Genomic DNA, 19,345 nt, shown 5'->3' with positions numbered 1-19,345 from the left:
GAAAGCCGCAGGAATTGGCATCGCCTGTGGGGACCAGGGCAGCACCAAAACCACCCCCCAGGCCCTGCTCAGGACTCGGTGAGGGAACACAGCGGGAACCAGGCCAGGGAAATATCGGAGCACAGGGAGCCGCGCTCGAGGAGGGCTCGCAAAGTTGGGAAGTACAAGGGCAGAGGTGAGGGGCTCCTACCAGGACGGGGCTGCTGTCAGCATCCGGGGTCCTGGGATGGCTGCCCAAATGCGACAGATCCTGAATAGGGTCAAGCAGCAGCAAGTGCTGGGGTGTGCTGGAAAGATCCCTGAAAAGAGCAGTAGGCCCCAGTCCGGGCTTGCAAAGGCAGCGCTCAGTGCGCCAGCTTTGCTGGCCGAGACGGGAAGGAAGCGCAGGACGCGCCAGCAGCGCCAGCACTGAAACATCCCCTGCCTGCTGGGAAGCGCCAGGCGTTGGGAACTTCCCCATGGCCCGGCTGCTTCAGCGACGCCCCCTCGGCTGGCAGCGAGGGAGGACGAAGCCCCGCGGCCGCGGGGGATGTGGGGGACACGATGCCCGGCGTAAACCCGGGCTGGGCTGGCCGGAGCGAGCGCGGGTGCCGCCAAACGGCCGCCGGGGCACCAAGGCAGGAAGGCAGCGCCGCGGAGGGGCTTCCTGGTGCGGCCGCGGCCCCGCAGCAGCAGCAGCCCCTGTGCCAGGAGCTGCTCCTGGGGAGGCTGCTCGAGCAGGCCGCGAGCTCCCGCGCGGGGAGCAGAAAGCGCCGCTTTCTTCCCTTTGGGATGCGCCAGGAGGCAGCGAGCTGCTCCAGCCCGGCCTATGCAGCAGTCGCTTCTCCTCCCTGAAGGCATCTAGCCAGGCTCTGGGCAACATCCTCCTTTTGTCCCCTCCAGCAGATGAGCTCTACATGTGTCACCGGGTGCGCGAAGACACTCTGAAACCTGTGCCATCCCTGGATGGGGACTGTTGCTAGAGCAAAGCAAGAAAACACAAGGTTTGGGGAGCAGAGCTTTAGGTTTGTGCAGACGCGTCCTCTCGGGAATGCTGCCTTAATAACCCACACAAAGGCTGCCCTTTGCTGCACGTTGCCAGCCGCTGCGTGGCGTGGGCCTGAGCAGCGATGCTCCCTGGCAGCGCCAAGTCCCTTTGGTGCCAACCCCTGCGGAGACTCTCCCAAGAGCAGAGAGCTTCAGCTGAGCTCTGGCCCTGCAAAGGTCCCCTCCCAGGGGAAGCAAAATCCCAGTTTCACCTTGGAAGCCAAGCAGGGCTCTGTGCTGGGGAGTGAGGGCGGAAGGGAAGGCAGTTGTTGAACCATGTGTCAAAAAAACTGGGCAGGTTTCCGTCCTCTCTGAGCAGTTTTGCTGCTCCTGCTGTTCCTTCCTCGTACCCTGTGCAAGCAGAGGTTGCCCCAACGTGGTGGCTCACAGCAGGAACCAGCAGTTGCATTTAGAGGTACCACACGGACCCGTGCTTTCCCCTGACCTTGGCCAACAGAGCCGTAAGCTCTGGAGCTCCACGCTTGGACAGGGAAGGGATGATCCCAAAGGGAATGGGGACAACTGGGGTTTTCTGGCCGGTGGGCAGCACGGATGCAGGCAGCAGCACTCCAGTGCTCCACATTTTGACAGATGCACCCGAACAAACAGCAACAACCTCAGGGAAATGTTTTTCCCCAAGGCCTCAGAGACGGGTCAGGCGGGCAGGGCTGCGGGGCGGCCCCGCTTCCCTCGTCCCAGCCTCCCGGGCAGGGGGCCAGCTCGGCTCGCGGGCCCGTGCGAGGGCCGGCCCGGCCCACGGGCGGCCCAGCTGCCGCTTACAGTAAATCTGAGTGAGTTGTTTCGGGCAGAGCATTGGAAGTCGTGCAGGCAGCAAACCGGCCGTGTCCGACTGGCACGGTCATATCCTGCTGCAGGCGTCTCCCGTTTCCAGCGCGCCTGCCGGCTTTCCCAGCACTGACCCGCCGTGCCGTGCAGCGTGGGTCGGCTCCCGGCGACTTTCCCGGGATTCCCCCTCCTTCCCGGATGCAGCTGAGTCTCAGGGAGAGCTCCTCAGCTGGAGAGGCCCAGAGCTACATCCGTGCTTCAGCGCTCGCCACTATGGGATTGAACCGAGGGTCTCAAAAAGCCAAATCCTCCACTGGGATATTGGGGCACTTGCTCTCAGGGGGAGGGATCCTCATGCTCTCCTGGAGCTGCAGGTGACAGCAAGCTCCATCGGAGGGGACGGGGATTCTGCTGTCTTGGGCGAACATGGAATCTTTGCCTCTGCAGCAGCCAGGGGATGCGCCTGAACTCAAACATTTCCTTCAGACCTTAAGGGATTTATGGCATGAAGATGCCTGCTGCAGCCCTCCTCATGAATGGGAGCCCCTAGCACTGGGAAACAGCAAGAGGCAGCTTTAGGAAGTCGAGTCTCTCCGAGCCCTGGGGAGCACATTTTGCATTTTTTGCTCCCTAGCCCACAAAGAGCGATTTCCCCTGGTCTCGTGTCACTGGTGGCCACCAGACCTGGGGCTGCAAAGGTGGTTCCCTATCCCTCAGCACAAGGACAGTTTATGTCCCAGAGGCCGAGGCCTGATCCGCCTTTCCCCATACCTCTCCTGGCAGCTGGGGAGCTCTGCCCGGCACCACGGTGAGAAGGGCCCTCGCTCCAGCCTTTCCTTGCGGGCCTGGGAAGCAATGCCCGGCAGATACAGCCGGAGGGATTTTCCAGGGCGGGAGGTTGCTCCTCCTCTGATTTCTCACTGCCTCCGACACAGGCTGCGAGCTCATGAATCAGAGGCGTTTTTCAAGTTGGTTCCTGCAGAGGAAGTGACCGAAGGATTATTTACGCTCCTCTCCAAGCCGACGGCTAATGCTCATGGAGCAGAAACTTCCTGGCAGGGCAAAGCCTGCCAGGAAGCGGTTCCCCCTGCTCCGCAGGGTGTTCCCGGACGGAAGACGCTGAGGTAACAGGTCCCTTTGAAAGGGGCCGCGGTGCTGCGGCCGTCGCGCTGCCGGCCCGCTCCCGGGATGGCGTCACGCGTGGCCTCGCTCCATGGAGCCATGTGAGGAGCAGACCCGGGGGAGGGATTTTCCCCGCGCACTGGAGCTGGTCCCAGCTGCGGCCCCAGGCTTCGGCCCTCTCCTTGCCTCTCACGCTGTGTTGCAGCCAGGTGCAGCTCTTGGAGCTCTTGGAGATCCTTTACTTAAGGAAACATTTTTTTAACAGTGAGGGTGACAGAGCACTGGAACAGGCTGCCCAGAGAGGTTGTGGAGTCTCCTTCTCTGGAGATCTTCAAAACCCGCTTGGACGCAGTCCTGTGCCACGTGCAGGGGGGTTGGACTAGATGATCTCTAGAGGTCCCTTCCAACCTTAAGCATTCTATGGTTCTATAATTCTATGATTGGAGGGGTCTCATCTCCCACCCTGGGGTGGCGGGAAGCCGAGAGGAAGCCAGCGGATGCCAAGGCTGCATCCCAAGGAGCCTGGAGCAGGTCTTGGGCTTGCGTTCCCCAACAGCCATGAGCTCGCGGCGTACATGGAAGCTGCCCCCAAAGTGAGAGTGAGGTGAAAGTTTCTGCATGGACCAAGTGGTTTTTTCCAGGCATTTGTAACTCTGTCTGATGTGTTTTGCTTTTCCACTCTCCTTTGGGGATGGAATTATTCTGGCTTTGTGAGAAAAAAAAAAAAAAAAAGGCTCTGAAGCGCTGTGGGAGTGGAAACCTCCCATTATACATTTGAAAAATAATATTAATCTTCTTTGTGCTTTTATGAAGCGCTCCTTCTCCCACATGGCCTGGCACCAGGCATTTGATGTGGAAATAGCCCGGACTGAAAAGGTCCTTTTGATGTTCGACTTTCACAGGGCCAACGAGGTCCAAGGGCCGCCCGGATCACAGGGCACCCGTCCGGGGCTGCTCCAGGCTGCCCCTTCTGGGATGACAGGAGGGAATAGGGACAGGAGCAGGTCCCTCTCCTGCCTGCCCCTGCCGTGCATTGCTTTATCCAGGCCTTTAAAGAAAAGATATCTGAGCAAAGGGATTTCCACCAAGGAAAACCACCCCCGAGGCACCTGAGCTGTGGGCTGCATCCGAGCCAGGCAGAAGGATCCTGTCTAGGTGGCCAAAGGGAGGACTGCGGGTTTGCCCAGGCTTCCTCTGCCTTGGCTCTCCCGGGATTTCTTGCGGCACGGAGCGGCCCCACGGTGCCGCACGCCTGGCTGCAGTCAGGCCTCGAACCCTGCACACGTTAGAGCACAGGGTTCGCCAGCACGAACGAGCCCCCTTGGCCTGCAAGGCTCCTGCAGCCCCGGGACTCCTTGGAAAATCCCTGCAGGGAGAACGGAGCGTGTCCTGAAGGACCCTGTGGCCTGATGCAGCTCCGGGATGGGATGTAGGCGCGTAGCAGGGCACAGGATGGCGACAGGGATGAATGAGACCCCATTGGCGAGCGCCAGTTCTGTTCTCATCACTTGATAACCTTGCGCCCAGGGAGGCATCGGGGCAGACAGCAGAACGGCTCCGTGTGCAGTTACAGGTGTAAAATGCAGCTTTGCCAAGCAAAGCGCATCCGTCTCATGGAAAATACTGCCCCGTGGGCCCAGCAGCAGCCCGTGGCTACGACATGGCGGGACATGGCTGTGTGTCATTAGCCTGAATGTGCAGAAGCAGCAGCAAGCCCGAGACAGAGGAAGGAGAAGAGCAAGTCCTTCCTGGACATCCCCCTGCTTCATCCCCAAATACGTGCGACTTCGCTCGCCTTCTCCCCCGCCCCTTCCCCTCCTCCTGTTTTCTCTCACCAAGCTCATAAAAACACTTTTAAAAGGCGGCTTGTCTGGCAGATATTGCGTAAAACAAAGTTGCATTGTGTACGTTTGGTCAAAGCGAGATAAGAGCCCCGAAAGGCCGGGGCTGCCGCGGCCGCTTCTTCAGGTGCTGGCAGCGCGCACAGAGCGCGCAGTGTTCGCGGCGGCTGCCGTGTCAACCTGCGCCGCGATTTGCATGGATACAATACCCGTTCCCAGCTCCTGACAGCTTCTTGGCCTGGGAGCTGTTGCATTAAACCTTATACCGGGATGTTGGCCCATTAATCAGCATCACACTGTTTACTTTCCCTCCCTCTTTTTTCCTTTTTTTTCTTTCCCCCCCTTTTGGAGACCATGAACATTTTATGCTGCGTCAGCAGACGGCAGGACTCAGGCTCAGCCTTCGCGCTCGGCCGCGCTCCTCGGAGCGTTCGTGGTGCCCCTGCCCCGAGACACAAACCTCGGCGCCTTCCACGTGCCCGGGATCCTTTGCACATCCAAAGGACATTTGGGCAACACGGGCGCCGCGGCGCCGGCTTCCAGCCTGGGAATTCACCTGGAGCGTTGGGCAGCTCTCTAGCCCCAGGCGAGCAGGGGGCTTCTGCGGCCTGTCCGCTCATAGGGACCCCCCAAAGCTGCGCCACTGGAGCCGGGATTTAACAAATCCGAGAAATTCCAGGGTTTGGTGCTGAGAAGGGCCTGTCTTGTGGTGCAAAGCAGTGCAAAGAGTTTTGGGGCTGGCGAGGGAGGTGTTTTCCATGTCCGGCACATTTCTAGGTGATGTCCAGAGCTCCACAGTGACAGACTCTCACGGAAAGCCTGGCAGAAGGAGAAACACGGAGCTACTCCTCGGTGCCGCAAAGTCCCACCTGCCCTCCAGGAAATAAACATCCTTCTCCTAGGAACCCAGTGTTATTCAACTGAACTCGCCCCGTAGGTCAGGAAATTTTCTGCAGGGAAAGAATCTTAATGCAAAAGACAGACAAAAACAGTCTTAAAGAAGTTAATCTGCAAGTTCCCTTTGCCCAGGCTCTTTCTTTCCACTGCCTTGGCTTTACCATGAAGGCATCGCGTTTGTGTGCTGGTTTTCAGATGTTTACCCTATACTGCGCTGTTTGTTTTATTTCTCTGCTCAGCGTTCAGAGGCTGTTCTTCTTGCACTTATTTACTGTTAAGCAAAGAAAGCCAGGGAAAATGATCTCCAAAGCAAACAGAGCCATGTTTCCATTTGGGAAAACTTACAGGGAAAGTGCATGTAGCTAAGCAACAATGCATGATGGTAAATGGGTCATTTTCCAAGGCATGAATTGCATGCGTAGAACTGCAAGGAAAACAATACCAGCCAACACGCTGCCTGCCTCTGAATTCTTGGCCTAGCCTATGGGTAAGAAACAAGACGACTTTTCAATGCCCCAGAGAGCTCCCCGGGTTGTCTGGGTTTTTTTTCCTGGTGTTTTCCCTCTCTGCCCAAAGTCTTGGTGGGAGCCCAAAGTCTTGGTGGGAGCCCGTGTTGGCGCTCAGAGGAGGGAGCTGTGGGAGCTGGTGGAGCCCGCGGAGAGCGGGATCGCCTCCGGACGCATCCCGGGAAGGGAGAGGGCCAGCGCTGCAAAACCCAAACCGCTCGGAGCAGAAGGTCTCCAAGCGCGTTGGTAGTGGGGAAGAGACCTCGGTTTTCCCAGCCTGGCCACTTCCTTCCTCTCCCCGACACTTGCATCACTGACCAGGACTGAAGTGCACACTGCCGTGTTTATTAGGAAAGAGGGAGTTATTGCAGGAAGGCATCGGGATTATTTCTTTCCTCTGCGAGCAACGCTGTGCAGTTCCTTTTAAACTCAGACCTGTGGAATTTACAGAGCGGTTATTGTGCATTCCTTGAAAAAAATCCCAGCAAGTAGTTCTAGTACATTAAAGCAATGAGTAGAGGAAGTGAAAAATATTTTAAATTCTCATACAGTGTTACATTTCAAAAGTGCCCTGCTTTCAGAATTAGAAGGGGGTGGGTAAGGGTTTTCTTTTTTTTTCCCCTTTTTTTTTCCTACTTTCTCTGAAGTTGTTACAAGTCTCCTTCCCTTCTGCTCACCATTTCCAAGTGACTAAATACAGAGAGACTTGGAAGGATGACAGAGATGCGAAGTGCACAAAGGGACCAGAGTGTGGTCCGATAATTCTGTAATTGGAGCTGCTCGAGGCGGAATTTCTGCACGCCCGTGTAAATGGGGATTGCTGAAAACCCTTCGCGATCGCTCTGCCAGGGCCCTGCTCTAATGGGTTGCTCTGTTTAACTCTCTGTCTGTCGCTGGCAAGAGGACAAGGGCAGCGAGCGCCCTGGGAAGCGGGAGGCAGCTCCGCAGCCGCGCGGACACGGCGGGGACGCGACCCGGCGCCCGCGCGCGGGGACGCGAGCGGCGTGAGGAGCGTGCGGGGAGCGGCGGGATCCCATCCGCCCGCGCGTCCCCGGGGATCCCCGGAGCGCCGTCCGCGCACGGGCCGGGATGCGGGCGGGAGGCAGCGCAGCTCCCGTCGTCTGCTCCCGCATGGGGACCATTTGGATCCTCTGAGCACCGCGCGTGGACGTCAGCCTCCGGGGACGCGGGGATGCTCCGCCACCTCCGCGCTCTGCCCGGGACAAAGCCTCCAGGCTACAGACGTACCTTGCGCTTTTCCCATGAAATTCCAGTCTGCTTTGGCTGCGTTATTAAAAAGAAAAAAAAAAAAAGTTTGAAAATCGCCATTTCCCTTCGGCTGCCTGCATTCCTCAAGAAAACTTTGGCAGCCTGTCAAAACAATAACTGAACGTGAACTTTCTAAAGAGCTGGCCCAGAGCTGCCTGCCAAAGCCGCGGCCCAGCACAAGCTGCGCTCTGCGCCCGTCCCCTCGCCCGCTGTGTGTCCAGCCCCACGCGGGACATGTAGGACACTCAGGACACGTGGGACACTCAGGACACACAGGACACACAGGACACAGGACACGCAGGACACACGGGACACACAGGACACGTGGGGCGCAGCCTGGGGCCGGCTCCAGCCCAGGCACCGGCTCTGGAGCAATGTGGAAGGTCCAGAGTGTGGATGCTGCTGAGGAGAGGAACACGTTAGGCCCAGCTGCAATGACCTCTTTAAAATAATCTTGTTTAAATTTATTTATTTAAAATATTTTTTCTTTTTTTTTTTGTTTTATTTCCTATGTTAAAAGAATGTTGTTTACCCTGTGAAGCCAAGTGCTTTTTAGCTAGGAAATGCCTAATGCCTGATTCCTTGCAAGCGGAGCTCCGCGTACATGCCTTGAGATCCTGTATTCCAGCCTCCTTCACTGTAGCACGGACACAGAAGCAAAGAGGACACAAGTTGCTCTGACAGCCGCAAATAAGACACATCCTAACTCAGACGTATTTTTTTTTAATTTTTGCAGCCCACATGTAATTCTTTAATATAGGTTTTTAACGCAACATGTAATTTTCCAACCAAAGCACCCTGCTCGGGTGCACTTGCCAGGGCTTTTCCTGGCCACAGAAATGCAGCCGCACGCGGGGTGGAGCAGCAACGGGGGCCGGCAACGAAGCTCCAGATGACAGGGGAGGAATTACGGCCCCCGGGGAAGTTTGGTGGCTCCCTGCAGTGCCGCCGCACTCGGGGCTGCAGAAGGGAGCAGAGAGGGAACCGCGGTCGCCTCAGTGGGGATAACGCTCCCCCGTTGGTGCCAAAGCTGTGTGTGCTCCCTGGCGCCGCAGTTGCCAAATCTGAGTGGAGCTCCCGAAGCCCCCGCGCTGCCCCAGCGGGACTAAAACCCTCCCGCCTGCCCCGCGTCTCCCCCGCATCCGGAGGTGCGAAACGCACCGGGAGAACCCGCTCCCTAAACACAGCTGCGGCGACCGCTTGTCCCGGCGCCTGGGAGGCCGTTCCAGGAGCCCCGGGGGCCGCGGATCCTGCAGCGGATCCTGCAGGGGGTTCATCCGTTCCCGCTCCGGCTCCGCTCGGCCTTCGGAAAGCCCCTGTCCTGCTCGTGCCAAGGGTGAAGCCAATATCTGGATCTCAGGAGTGGCCAGAAGCGCAGAGCCTGCCCAAAAATCCCTCATCATTTTAGTGCACTTGGCTAGTAGCACGGTGGATTCAGCTCCCCCCGTTTCCTCCTCCACCCCTCCAGCTATAAGAGCCTGTTGTGGCCTACATTCAGCTGTCGGATATCACATTATCGTGGCTCGGCAAAGAGGAAACCAAGCAGTTTGGCACAAATGGCTTTTCTGTGTTCAGCATGTTCCAACGCGAGTCCATTTGACTCTTCCTGAAACACATGGAAGCGCTCAGAACTTCAATATTTAATCTTGCCTTGAAACGCAAATTGTCAGATCCAAGGAAATGAAAGAGGGAGAACTTATGGCAGTTGACACGGGAACGTCGGCGGCACCGCCGCGGCAGCGCGCGCCGTGCTCGTTTCTGCTCGGTTCCTGTCGTTTGGGCTCGCCGAGCACCAAGCCGCGCTTCCCCATCGCCGCCCTGCTTTATCCTCCACCTTCCAGCCCAATTCCTCCCCACCCGGGACGATCCGAAGGGATGATCCGAAGCGCCGGCGCATCCCGAGTGTCCGGGCGCTCCGTGTTTGGCCTCTTCTCTCAGAGGGCTTCAGCGAGGCCGTGTCCCCGTCTCCTGCACATGCGGAGGGGACACACGAGCAGGGGGAACCGCACGTGTGGCCTCCTCTCCCCCACCACACCAGTGGCGGAAGAAGGAAAGGCAGAGCCCCATCCGTGTGTGTTGGGAGCCAAGTAATCCTGGGTATATTATAAGCAGGGTTTTGAGAAATAAAAACACATTAATATTCTGTCCTCTCAAGGCATTATCCTACTGTTTACCATTACACACAATCCCTTGCCTTAAATTGCATCTTTGATTAAAGCAGCAATGAGAGAAACCAGCGCTAATAGCAGAATGTATTCTGCTTCAAATCACTAAAGTGAAAACATCAATAAGCCGTAACCATCAGCGCCGCCATGAAAATGAAGGCAACCATCATGGGAAACAGCAAGAATGAAATCCACTTTGCCAGCATAAAAGCCAAGTAATTAGGTCTTGTGTGGGTGGAACTTTTAATGAGGTGCAGGAAGGGGGAAAATGAATTTCAACCCGACGCCCTCCTCCGTCCTCCCCCCTTCAGGGCTGCTGATCAGAGTTTGGGGCCGGACGAGCCTCTTTTCCCCGTCCGTGGGGTCGGCACCCGGCGCAGCCTCCGCGCGCAGGGGGCGTCTGCGCCCACGGGACCGGCTTCGGTGTCACCGCGGTGCCGGTTTCCGGGGACGCCGCTTCCTCTGGGCAAGCGCGAGCTGGCGTGTTACACTAGGCCAAGAAATTTAATTTAAAAAATTAGAGAAAAGGATTCGTATCTGGTTATCGTGGATTAATCAGTTTGTGGATGGGGATATAAAATTAATTTATCTACAGTGAGTTATTTGCATCAAAGCCCCGTGCTCCTATGCAGCTGTCTGTCCCTCAAGGAGGTCTATTACTGGAGCAGTGCTTCCTTTCAATTACTTGCTATGGAAGTTATTTGAGATATATCAGCAAACTTCAGATTCTCTGAGCCTTGCTCTTCCCACGTATTCTTAAGTTGGGTATAGGCTTTCGGTTATTCACTCCACATGCCACCCTCAGTCACCCTCGGGTTCACCTAAGCCACGAGCGTGTTTTCAGCAGCTTTCTACCTTGAGCTAGAGCAGGCGAAATTATTAATAACTTATTCTTTCATGCTTTAAAGTGCAGATAAAATGGACAACTCAAGTGTTGGGTTTTTTAACGCTCCTTGACATGTCTCCAGCAGATCAAAGTTCTTGTCCGTCGCTGTGTCCGTGACAGTGGTTGGAAGTCTCTGGAAAGGTTTTTTCCTCAGTATCTGAGCAGCTGTCATTTTGCCTTTCTTTAAAGATGCTGCACTGAGCTAACACAGAGCCTGGCTTTCGAGCTAGCCAAGTTTCTGTCTCGTGTAGCATTTAGTCCATTAGCATCTGTAGGCACCAGCTTTGGGTTTGGTCATCAAGATCTCACTAGCACGCACATCAGGGCTCCTTGTCCTGCTTTGGTTTTGCTTGTGTTTGTAGCTCAGACATTTTATTTGGAAGTTTGTTAGAGGCAGCCGTTTGGTGCCATTCCTGCTGGAGGCTTTTCTTTTTTATCCTGGATATGTCACTAGGAACAGGGAATGCTTGGTTCCTCCCAGATCCCTGCTCTAGTTAGTGGAGGGCCAGGATGCACTTTGCGACTTCCAGGTGGCCAGAGTTGGATGAAGTGGCATTGTTTTTAATATACATTAGGCACCGTCACATTGTCAGACAGTTTTCTCACAAGGCAGCCTCGAAGGTAGGACAGGAGATCCTCTATTTAATTTCTTATGTACAAAGAGCACAGAAAACACATCAGAGGCCGAGCGGCGGGGAAGTTGCTCGGAACTGCTGCGTTCCCTGGGACATCCTGCGAAGCAGGAGCATCTTGATGGTGACCGGCAGCGCGGGGGGTCTCATCCTGTCCCTCCTGCCACCGCACGTGCCGGGCAGCCTGTGCCGGCCCCGCGCTCGCCTGCAGGGCCGTCACGTCCAAGGCGCTCGCGCCGGGAGGCCGGGAGTCACCCGCGCATCCTGCAGAGCTGCCGTGTCGGCAGCACCGGCGCCGGCTCACAGGGATGCTCCGTGCGGCGCTCAGCTTCCCTTCCCTTCCCTTTGTTGGAGTGAGTCTGCTCCATCTCCTCGTCCTTCTCCACGAGGTTTGGTTTTGCTGAGCCTTGTCCTCATTTGGAGGGGGCTCATGAGAAATGCCAAGAGGAGCAGGTCTCGCTCAGCCCCTGCTTCCCAAATTCACCTCTCCGCAAGCAAAGCTATTAATGCCATTGTGGCTGCTTCCACATTCCCAAGCCCAGGCACTTCAGGAGAGAGGGAGCAGAGGGTTTTGCCTCAGGTGCGTGTCCATGGCGTTGCTGTGTGTGGAGGGGGATGGGGCGCTCGCTCTCCTCCAGGGTGAGATGTATTTAACCGTGTCCCTGGCTCAGGTTGGTGCTGCGACAGCAGGGGACGAAGGCAGCAGCGCTGCCGGCAAAAATGGCTCCCATGTCCCGGCCGTGAGCAAGCACTGCCAGGGGTCACCGGGCGGGATGTCTCCAGACGGCCCCGTCCATGGTCCAAGCCCAGTGAGGCAGGACTGAAGGGAGCGGGCGGAGAGGAGAGCGTCAGTGGGAATGACCATGGGGATCCCAGTCCCAGATGCGCTGCAGGGCTTAACGTCCATCCCCGAGGGACTAGCAGCCGGCGCAGGGATGGGAAGGGCAGGGAGATGTGGGGCTGGACCCCCTCCATCAGCACAGCTGGGCACACACGCCATGGTATAGGGGCTATAACCATAACCGGTGTGTGCCAGCGCTGCAGCCCCACAGCAGCTTGGGGGGCAGCTGCAGCCCCCAGCATGGAGGGCTCACTCCCCACCTTGGAGGGAGCCCTTGTGCACCCCAGAACTGCACAGGCACCTGGCAGAAAGGGATCGGTGCAGAAAGGGATGTTCATCCCCCATCCCTTCGGGGCTTAAACCCCTGTCGATGCGTGGGGCGAGCCTCCATCCCCCACTTTGCGCGTGTACCCCAGTGTGTGGGGCAAAGAGCCCTGTCATTGTGAGGCTGTGCCCCCAACCCGTGTGGGGAGCACGTTCGAGTTCCTCGTGGGGCTGCAGCCCCGAGCGTGTGTGCGGGGGGACTGCCCGGCTCCGCGTGGGGACACCGCGATTCCGTGTGTGCGTGGGGACAGCCCGGCTCCGTGTGTGGGGGGGACAGCCGGCTCCGTGTGTGCGTGGGGACAGCCAGCTCCGTGTGTGCATGGGGACAGCCCGGCTCCCCGCTTGGGGACAGCCCGGCTCCGCGCAGGGCGCGCGCGCCCCCTCACTCGCTCTTTGTCGTCCCCCCCCCCGCCATTTCTCCCCTTCAACGCTCGCCTTTCTTTGTCCCGCTTAGTAACTGGGGCTCCCAGCCAATCGCCGCCGAGCCGGCCGGCTGGACCGCTAGCTCATTGGACGGGCCGCCGGCAGCCCTCAGCCAATCGGCGCGCGCGCTGCTCCCTCAGACAAAGACGGCCGCTCTGGCAACCAGGCTCGGCTCCCCCCGCCCCTCGCGCGTGCTCCGCGCAGCTCCCCTTGGCGGCGCGCCAGCCGCGGCACCTACCACTCGCCTTCTCCTCCTCGAAGGGGGGCGTAGAAGGAAAAAGGGTCGAGACAGGCTGATAAAATATGGGAATAAAGGGGATGAACAGTCAGAAGGATAGGAAGGAGATATTTTAAAGCGAGCAGCTTTCTTTTCCCGCACTCTTCGCCGAGCGCAGGAGGACGTTTCCCCCTCTGCTGGTTGTGCACCCCCTGCTGTGCCTCGTGGTAGCGCCCGCCCGCGCAGCGCCCCCCTCCGGCCCTCCTCGAACGGGTTAAAAAGGCGGCGCGAGGCCCCGCCCCTCCCGCGCGCTGTCGAGGGGGGGGCGTGGCCTCGTCCCGGGCAAGAGGCGGTTGGCGACGGTTGGGCCCCTCAGAGCCTCTTAAAATGAAACCGAGCGGGGCCGGGAGCGGCGCAGAGAGCGACGGGCCGCGAGCTGCCGGGGCCGCGCGGAGCCGCCGGCCGCGCCGCGCGGGGCTGCGAGCAGCGCACGGGCACGGCGGGCGCCGCCGCGGGCTGCCGGCGCGGCGCTGAGGCGCGGCGAGCCCGCGCTCCGGGCGGCTACTGCCGCTCGCCGACCACCCCCCGCCTTCCTCCTCAGCCGGCGGGTTAGGAAGTCCAGCCGGGCGCCGAAATCGCCCCTTTTAGCGGCTTTTTTTTCATCCCCCCCCCCACCACATCCCCCCTTCGCCTTTGTGCGAGGGGCTCAGTTTTGTTTTAAACCAGGTCTTTTACCCCCGGAGGGGTTTTTCGTTTCTTTTTTTAAAAAAATCTTTTTAGAAAGTGGCTTTTCTGTGGAAAGATGTCTTTTTAAACAACAATAACGACAAAAAGCACTCTATTATATACGCTATCTACCTAGTCGAGTCCTGCAGAGCAGCTGCTGGGGTGTCTCGCGTGTGTAGGCTTGTATGCTTTTTTTTTTTTTTTTTTTGGTAAGATTTTTATTTTTTAAAATTTTTGACAGAAGTGTCACATCAAAGCCGAGTAGGTTATCCTCGGCTTTTTCCTTCCCTCCCCCTCCTTCCTTCTCCTTTGCCCATTAAACGCAAAGAAAGCCGGTCTCTCATTTATAAACCCGCCGGGAGTCGCCTGTCGCGATGTACAACACGGTGTGGGATACGGACCGCGATGACACGGACTGGAGGGAAGTGATGATGCCATATTCCACTGAGCTGATATTTTATATTGAGATGGACCCTCCAGGTACGGAGCACAAGTCTGCGTGCGGGGCTCCGCGCGCGTCGCTCGGCCGAGAGATGCTGCGTTTTATTTTCTGGCCGTTATTGCCATCTCCCTGGCCCACCCGGCTCGGCATGGCTCCTGATGGCACGCTTTTCCATTTGGAAAAGGAGCGGGGGGATCTGCAGGGGTGGGGGGAAATCTGCTGCTAAACCAGCTCTGGTGCCTGTGCAAACTTTGCACTGACTCGGATGCTGCTGTCTGCAGAGCAGAAGTGTTTTAAGGCTGATTTTGTTTGGCTTTTGTGGGGGGTGTGGAGGGGCCACAGTGATTTATCTTGCTTTCAGGAGGGTAGAAGAAGGAGAAGAAAAAGAACTACTAGCAGTTTCTCTCCTAAGTCCTTTTTTTTTTTAAAACCTTTATTGAAAACTGTATATTTTAGATGTGTTCATTGCTAGAGCAGCGGTTTTATTACCCCCTTCACCTGTGTGCCTTTATGTGCCTGTAGCACTTTGATGTTAGTGATTTACCTACCTCTTTTAATTCAGTTTCAGTTTAATAGTTTTTTACAGATTCTGAGCCCTTTTCTCTCAGCTTCCGTTACTGCATTGACAGATTGTATGTGTTTTTTCTGAGTCCTTGTTCTTGGTTTTTTGGAAATAGGTTCCTTGAGGCAGCATCATTTTAATAATAATAACCTTGTTTTGAGGCAACTTTTTTTCCCCCTATTAATTGCAAGTGCTGAAAATAAAGAAAATGTTTCATCCTTTGCTTGCCTAAAGTTTTTAGATAGGACAGAAAGTTTCGTTTGCCTCTGAAGAGTGAGGGAAGGCTTACAGATGCAAGGAGAAGAGTTTGGTTCTTTGGCAATAAATTAAGCATGGATGTGTAGTTTTGAACCCCTGTTTATACCTAAGTTTCTAACTATAACTGTCTGAGAGCAGTGAGATGATTGAGGGGCCTCTGTGCCTCTGTTTCGCAATGTGCAGTAAGACAAGTATCAAAAATCTCAGCCTGCCATTGGAGAAACTGATAGCAAGTCTTTTGTAGGGTGTGCAGTATGTACTCCTAGATTTTCAAAATGTGCTTTTAAGTCTATGCCTGAGTTATGGCTTGTACCCGAAGGTGTGTTTTGATCTCTTTGTTTCAACACAGCGAACTGTTTTTCTGTCTCCTTAGGTATGTGGATACTTTAACTAAAAGTGGGGGGGTTGAGAGGGAGGGAGGATAGCCTTAAGATTTTTGGATCTCAAGGACCTGTAGTCACTTCCTCTAGCAACTCCGACGCACTAAAAATTGGACAGATCTCCAAGATACGCAGTACTGGCCACTGCTCATTAAATTCTTGCATAGCTGACACTACCTATTTTTAGATGCTACTCCTGAACGCCTGAAGTTCAGTCAAATACATTCGCTTGCTGCTATGAATTTCCAAGGGTAACTTTTCTGTAAATGCTTGTTCAATTTCAACTCCTCAGGCAGGTAGTAATTCTGTCAACCTGCTTCAAGGAAACAAAATGCAAGTTTTGATGTAGGTGCCTGCAGACAATGCAGACAAAAACACCCCCTAAGTGGTTTGGTGTGAGGAGACTGCTAAAAGTTAGGTTGGCCTAACTGTGCTAGTTACAAAATAGGTGTGTGTGTTTTCCTTTTTTTTTTTTTTTTTTAATATTTCTGCAGAAACCGGGCAGTGCAGCCTTCAGAAGATTATGTTAAGAAGCAGTGGTTCTGTCATTGATATAGTCAGTGCTTCTATCACTGAAGTTAGTAAAGTGCTTGTTGCACTTTACTGATGGGTACTGATCCCCTGCCGTGTTCAGGAACTTTATCTTTCATAGTCATTAGCTAGCAAAGTCAGAGCTGGGAATGATGCATGGGATGGTCCCCATGTGCACGTCTTGATTTTGTAGAACTATAAATTTTACAGGAATGGAGCGGGGAGAGGGGGAGGAGAATGTGTCTAAGGTCATCTCCTTTTCCCTAGTCTGGAGGTGGGATGGAAAAGCATTTTAAGGTCTGGAATGATAGGTCATCCCTAAGGGGATTGTGGAGGAATTTATTTGGAAGACTTAGACACTCCACATGCCTTGTGATAAAGTCACTTTGCTTGCACCCGGTAACACCACAACTGAACCTGGCCCCCTTCCAACAAAAATCTGCTAAGGCTTTCAGTACAGAGTTGTTCCCCTGCCCAGTGGCTAGAGCTCCCGAGCAGCTGACCGGTGGTGCTGGGAGTTCTCCGCGGTGCCCGAGCTAACAGCGCGCAGGCAGTTGCTTCGCTGCCGGCGTAGGCAACACGCTCTTTTGTTCGCAGAACGTGCGGGAAGAGATCCCTGACTGCTCTTCACGCTGTAGCACTGGGCACTCGCTGATACTGGCTGCAAGCGGCTCAGATCCTGCCTGGCTGCTCGCAGTTGCGTTTTAGTTTGCCTGAAGTTTAGGCAGAAGACAAAAGCAAGGTTAACATAATATGCAGTGTCACCAGTAACCTCTGAGTCAGGGGTAGAGATACTGCTTCTTGTTAAGGCCAATAGACTTTTAATATATCTTGGCAGGCCACCTTAATACCCACCTTAACGTTACCCAATAATAATGCAGAAATAAAATCCTGTGATAGCAGGCAATACGGAGCCAAGCTGTAGGCACTGGCAGGCCTTGGTGCACCTGCACCGGCTTATCAGTGTGTTCATGTTTTCTTGCTATATCAGATATTGTAGGTGTAAATGCATGCTTGTCTTGTTCTTGGAGTCAATCTGCTAAAGAGTTTGGTTAAGAAAATATATGTATATATCTATCTATCTCTATATATAAAAAAAAAGCTGCCTGACTTGCATGGAATTTTCTCCAACTCCAATTGGTACAATGTCAGGAAACAAGTGGTTGTCAGCTTTGTTCTAGCTTTTAGTCCTAAGCATAGGAGTGGGGCAGTTTTCATAAATGGATTGGTAATCCTGAGGATTCAGTTCTACAGTCCTGAAAAAAAAGTCATGCTTTATAGCACTGTTACTAATACAGCAGCAAAAGTGGTGGTAACTAGCAGGGTGACTCCTGTTTCTTTCAAAGGACCTAAAACCTCTTCTTGGTGCTTGCAAGTCTTTTGGCATAATCAAATGCATCACTGATATAAGGTGTGTCCATAGGTTGTATAATGACAGATAACTCTAGATGCAACAAAATAACTTCCAGTGTCTAAAGACAAAATTGAAGCCATCAGTTGCCAGTAGCTAGCACAGCTTCTGAACTTCCAAATCAGGATTAATATGGAATATCATAGTTATAAAAGCACCATACTGATTCAGGCATTGGGAAAATGGCTAATCAGTGACACACATTTTTGTTCTTGCTCTGAGCCCTGCTGTCTGAAAAGACAACTCAAGGAAATAGGGTACAGGATTGGATTTATTTTTATTCTATCACATCTGTTCATTCTGCAACAGTTTGTAGCTGCCAGAAGTTTTTTGAATAGAGGATCTTGAACTGGCTGTAAAAGTTTTTGCAGTGCCAAATCCCCAACTACTTAGGTACTTGGGTATTGCATTGCTTCTAGTTAGGAGTGAAATGTGACTTTCCCTTTCTCTCTCTAGACCTAGGCAGTATTATCAGTTCTGTTGATGATAAAATGTGTGATCACTGAATACATTCTGTCACAGTTGGATGAAAATCAGTAAGAGTTTTCTGTTGGGATTTCAGATACAGATGTCAGCAAAGATATTTGGCTCAACTACAAATTAGAGGTTAGTTTCAGTGTGAGTTATGAAGAAAACCACAAGTCTAAAGTAGGTTTACTAATGCAGAATGGACTCTTGTCTATTGATTTGCAGATAATGTAATAGATGTTTGTCCTAAAACTATATGAAAAGTACCCTTCTAAAGACTGCTAGGCACAAATATACCTGACTGCATTTATATTCTTGACCCAACTACATTTTTCAAGACTACTAGTTTTCCTTCCCTCCGTGTGCTTATACTAGCTATAGCAATGCTATTACTACAAAATCTATATTCCTTTAAAAAAGAAAAGGATGAGGAATGAATAATAGTTTGTAGGCTGCTCAGTTTAGTCTAGTCTGAAGGAGCAGTACTGCCATTGTATGACAGAGACAAGTATTCAAAGAAAAAAGCTGCATTTATTATAGCTTCTGCTTCTCATAATTGACAACCCTTGTTTTAAGGGAGTACTATAATTTAAATTGGGAAAACATAGGATTCTATTCTGTTTGTTTGGATATGGGTCTGCTGTGTCATCCACAGTATTGTGTGATGACTGAATGTGGCTGCACGGTTTGGGATTGAGTGGTGCAGTTGCCAGATGTAGGTGAATACTGTGTGTCTGTGCCTAATTTTCTGGTGGAAGAATGGTTGAAAATTTTATTATGTTGTCCTTCAGCTTCTCTGAGCTGCTTCCAAAAGCTTATCAAAGAGAAGCTCTGCTCTCACCTCTGTAAATACTGGAATAGTTCTTGCTAGTTAGTCTTGTCAACATAACAGCACTGTAACAGCAAATGTCATCATTGCAAATGCGAGTTTTGCTGGAAGTCAGACCCCCAAAATATAGATGTTAAGGGACAGCATGTTTCCTTATTACACAGACAAGGAAATTTCTGCAGGCTGTTTTGGGATGGAGCAGGGAATAAAGACTCAATAAACTATACTTTGCAAATCCTAAAAAATTGTTTCAATCCAGTTCTCAGCTCCTCTAAGGAAAGAGGCCTTTTTGTGTTTTTGTTACATGTAGACTTCTCCAGTCTTCATTTAATTACTGCTGTAGCAGTCTCTTATTTCAGATTGCATTTTCAGAGTTGTTTTTGCATTCCTTGTGTTTGGTTTTCATTTGATGGCTCTAACTGTTAAAGAATATCACTCATCAGCTTTCAATTAAGTACATGAATGCAAAAAGTAGCATCATTAATATAAAGTGAGATGGTGTTTTGCTGGAATAGGGAGAACCTGCTTCAAAAGGCTGAAATTTTTACCAGTAGGCTTTCAGATGACATAGAAAACAAGTTGGGAATAGAAAGTTGAGTGAAGGGAGTTGTAATTCAATTGTCCTGAGAAGTTTCAGGTTTATGATAACTAAAATACAAAAGAATGCCCTGGAAAGATAGGGAGCTATTTGTGGCATGCTTGAAAGCAAAACCATCTCTACTGGCCTGAAATGTCAGTTCTGCCCTGTTCTTAACAACTTTGTATCTCATCTGAAGCCCCTAGCTGACAGTGTTGCTCCTTGG

The 19,345-nt window shown here is 53.3% G+C and overlaps 1 protein-coding gene across 4 annotated transcripts in view; it reads left to right on the top strand.

Moving 5' to 3' along the window:
• Nucleotides 1–19,345, top strand: part of PIK3R3 (phosphoinositide-3-kinase regulatory subunit 3) — a 65,686-nt gene that overhangs the window by 24,325 nt on the left and 22,016 nt on the right. The window contains exon 1 of one of the 4 annotated variants that reach the window (XM_088526157.1): nt 13,972–14,141. The exons of the other annotated variants lie outside the window; for them this stretch is intronic. Within the exon in view, the coding sequence (XP_088382283.1) occupies nt 14,036–14,141 (106 nt within the window). The 5' untranslated portion in view covers nt 13,972–14,035. Of the gene's footprint in view, nt 1–13,971; nt 14,142–19,345 lie in introns of those variants that run through there. 4 annotated transcript variants of the gene reach the window in all.

The sequence above is a fragment of the Tinamus guttatus genome, unplaced genomic scaffold (assembly GCF_059628265.1).
Source record: "Tinamus guttatus ecotype Peru unplaced genomic scaffold, ASM5962826v1 Tinamus_guttatus_pri_ptg000242l, whole genome shotgun sequence".
Classification (NCBI taxonomy): Eukaryota; Metazoa; Chordata; class Aves; order Tinamiformes; family Tinamidae; genus Tinamus; species Tinamus guttatus.
Note: the sequence above shows the minus strand (reverse complement) of the source record. Positions and strands in the feature narration are given on the sequence as shown.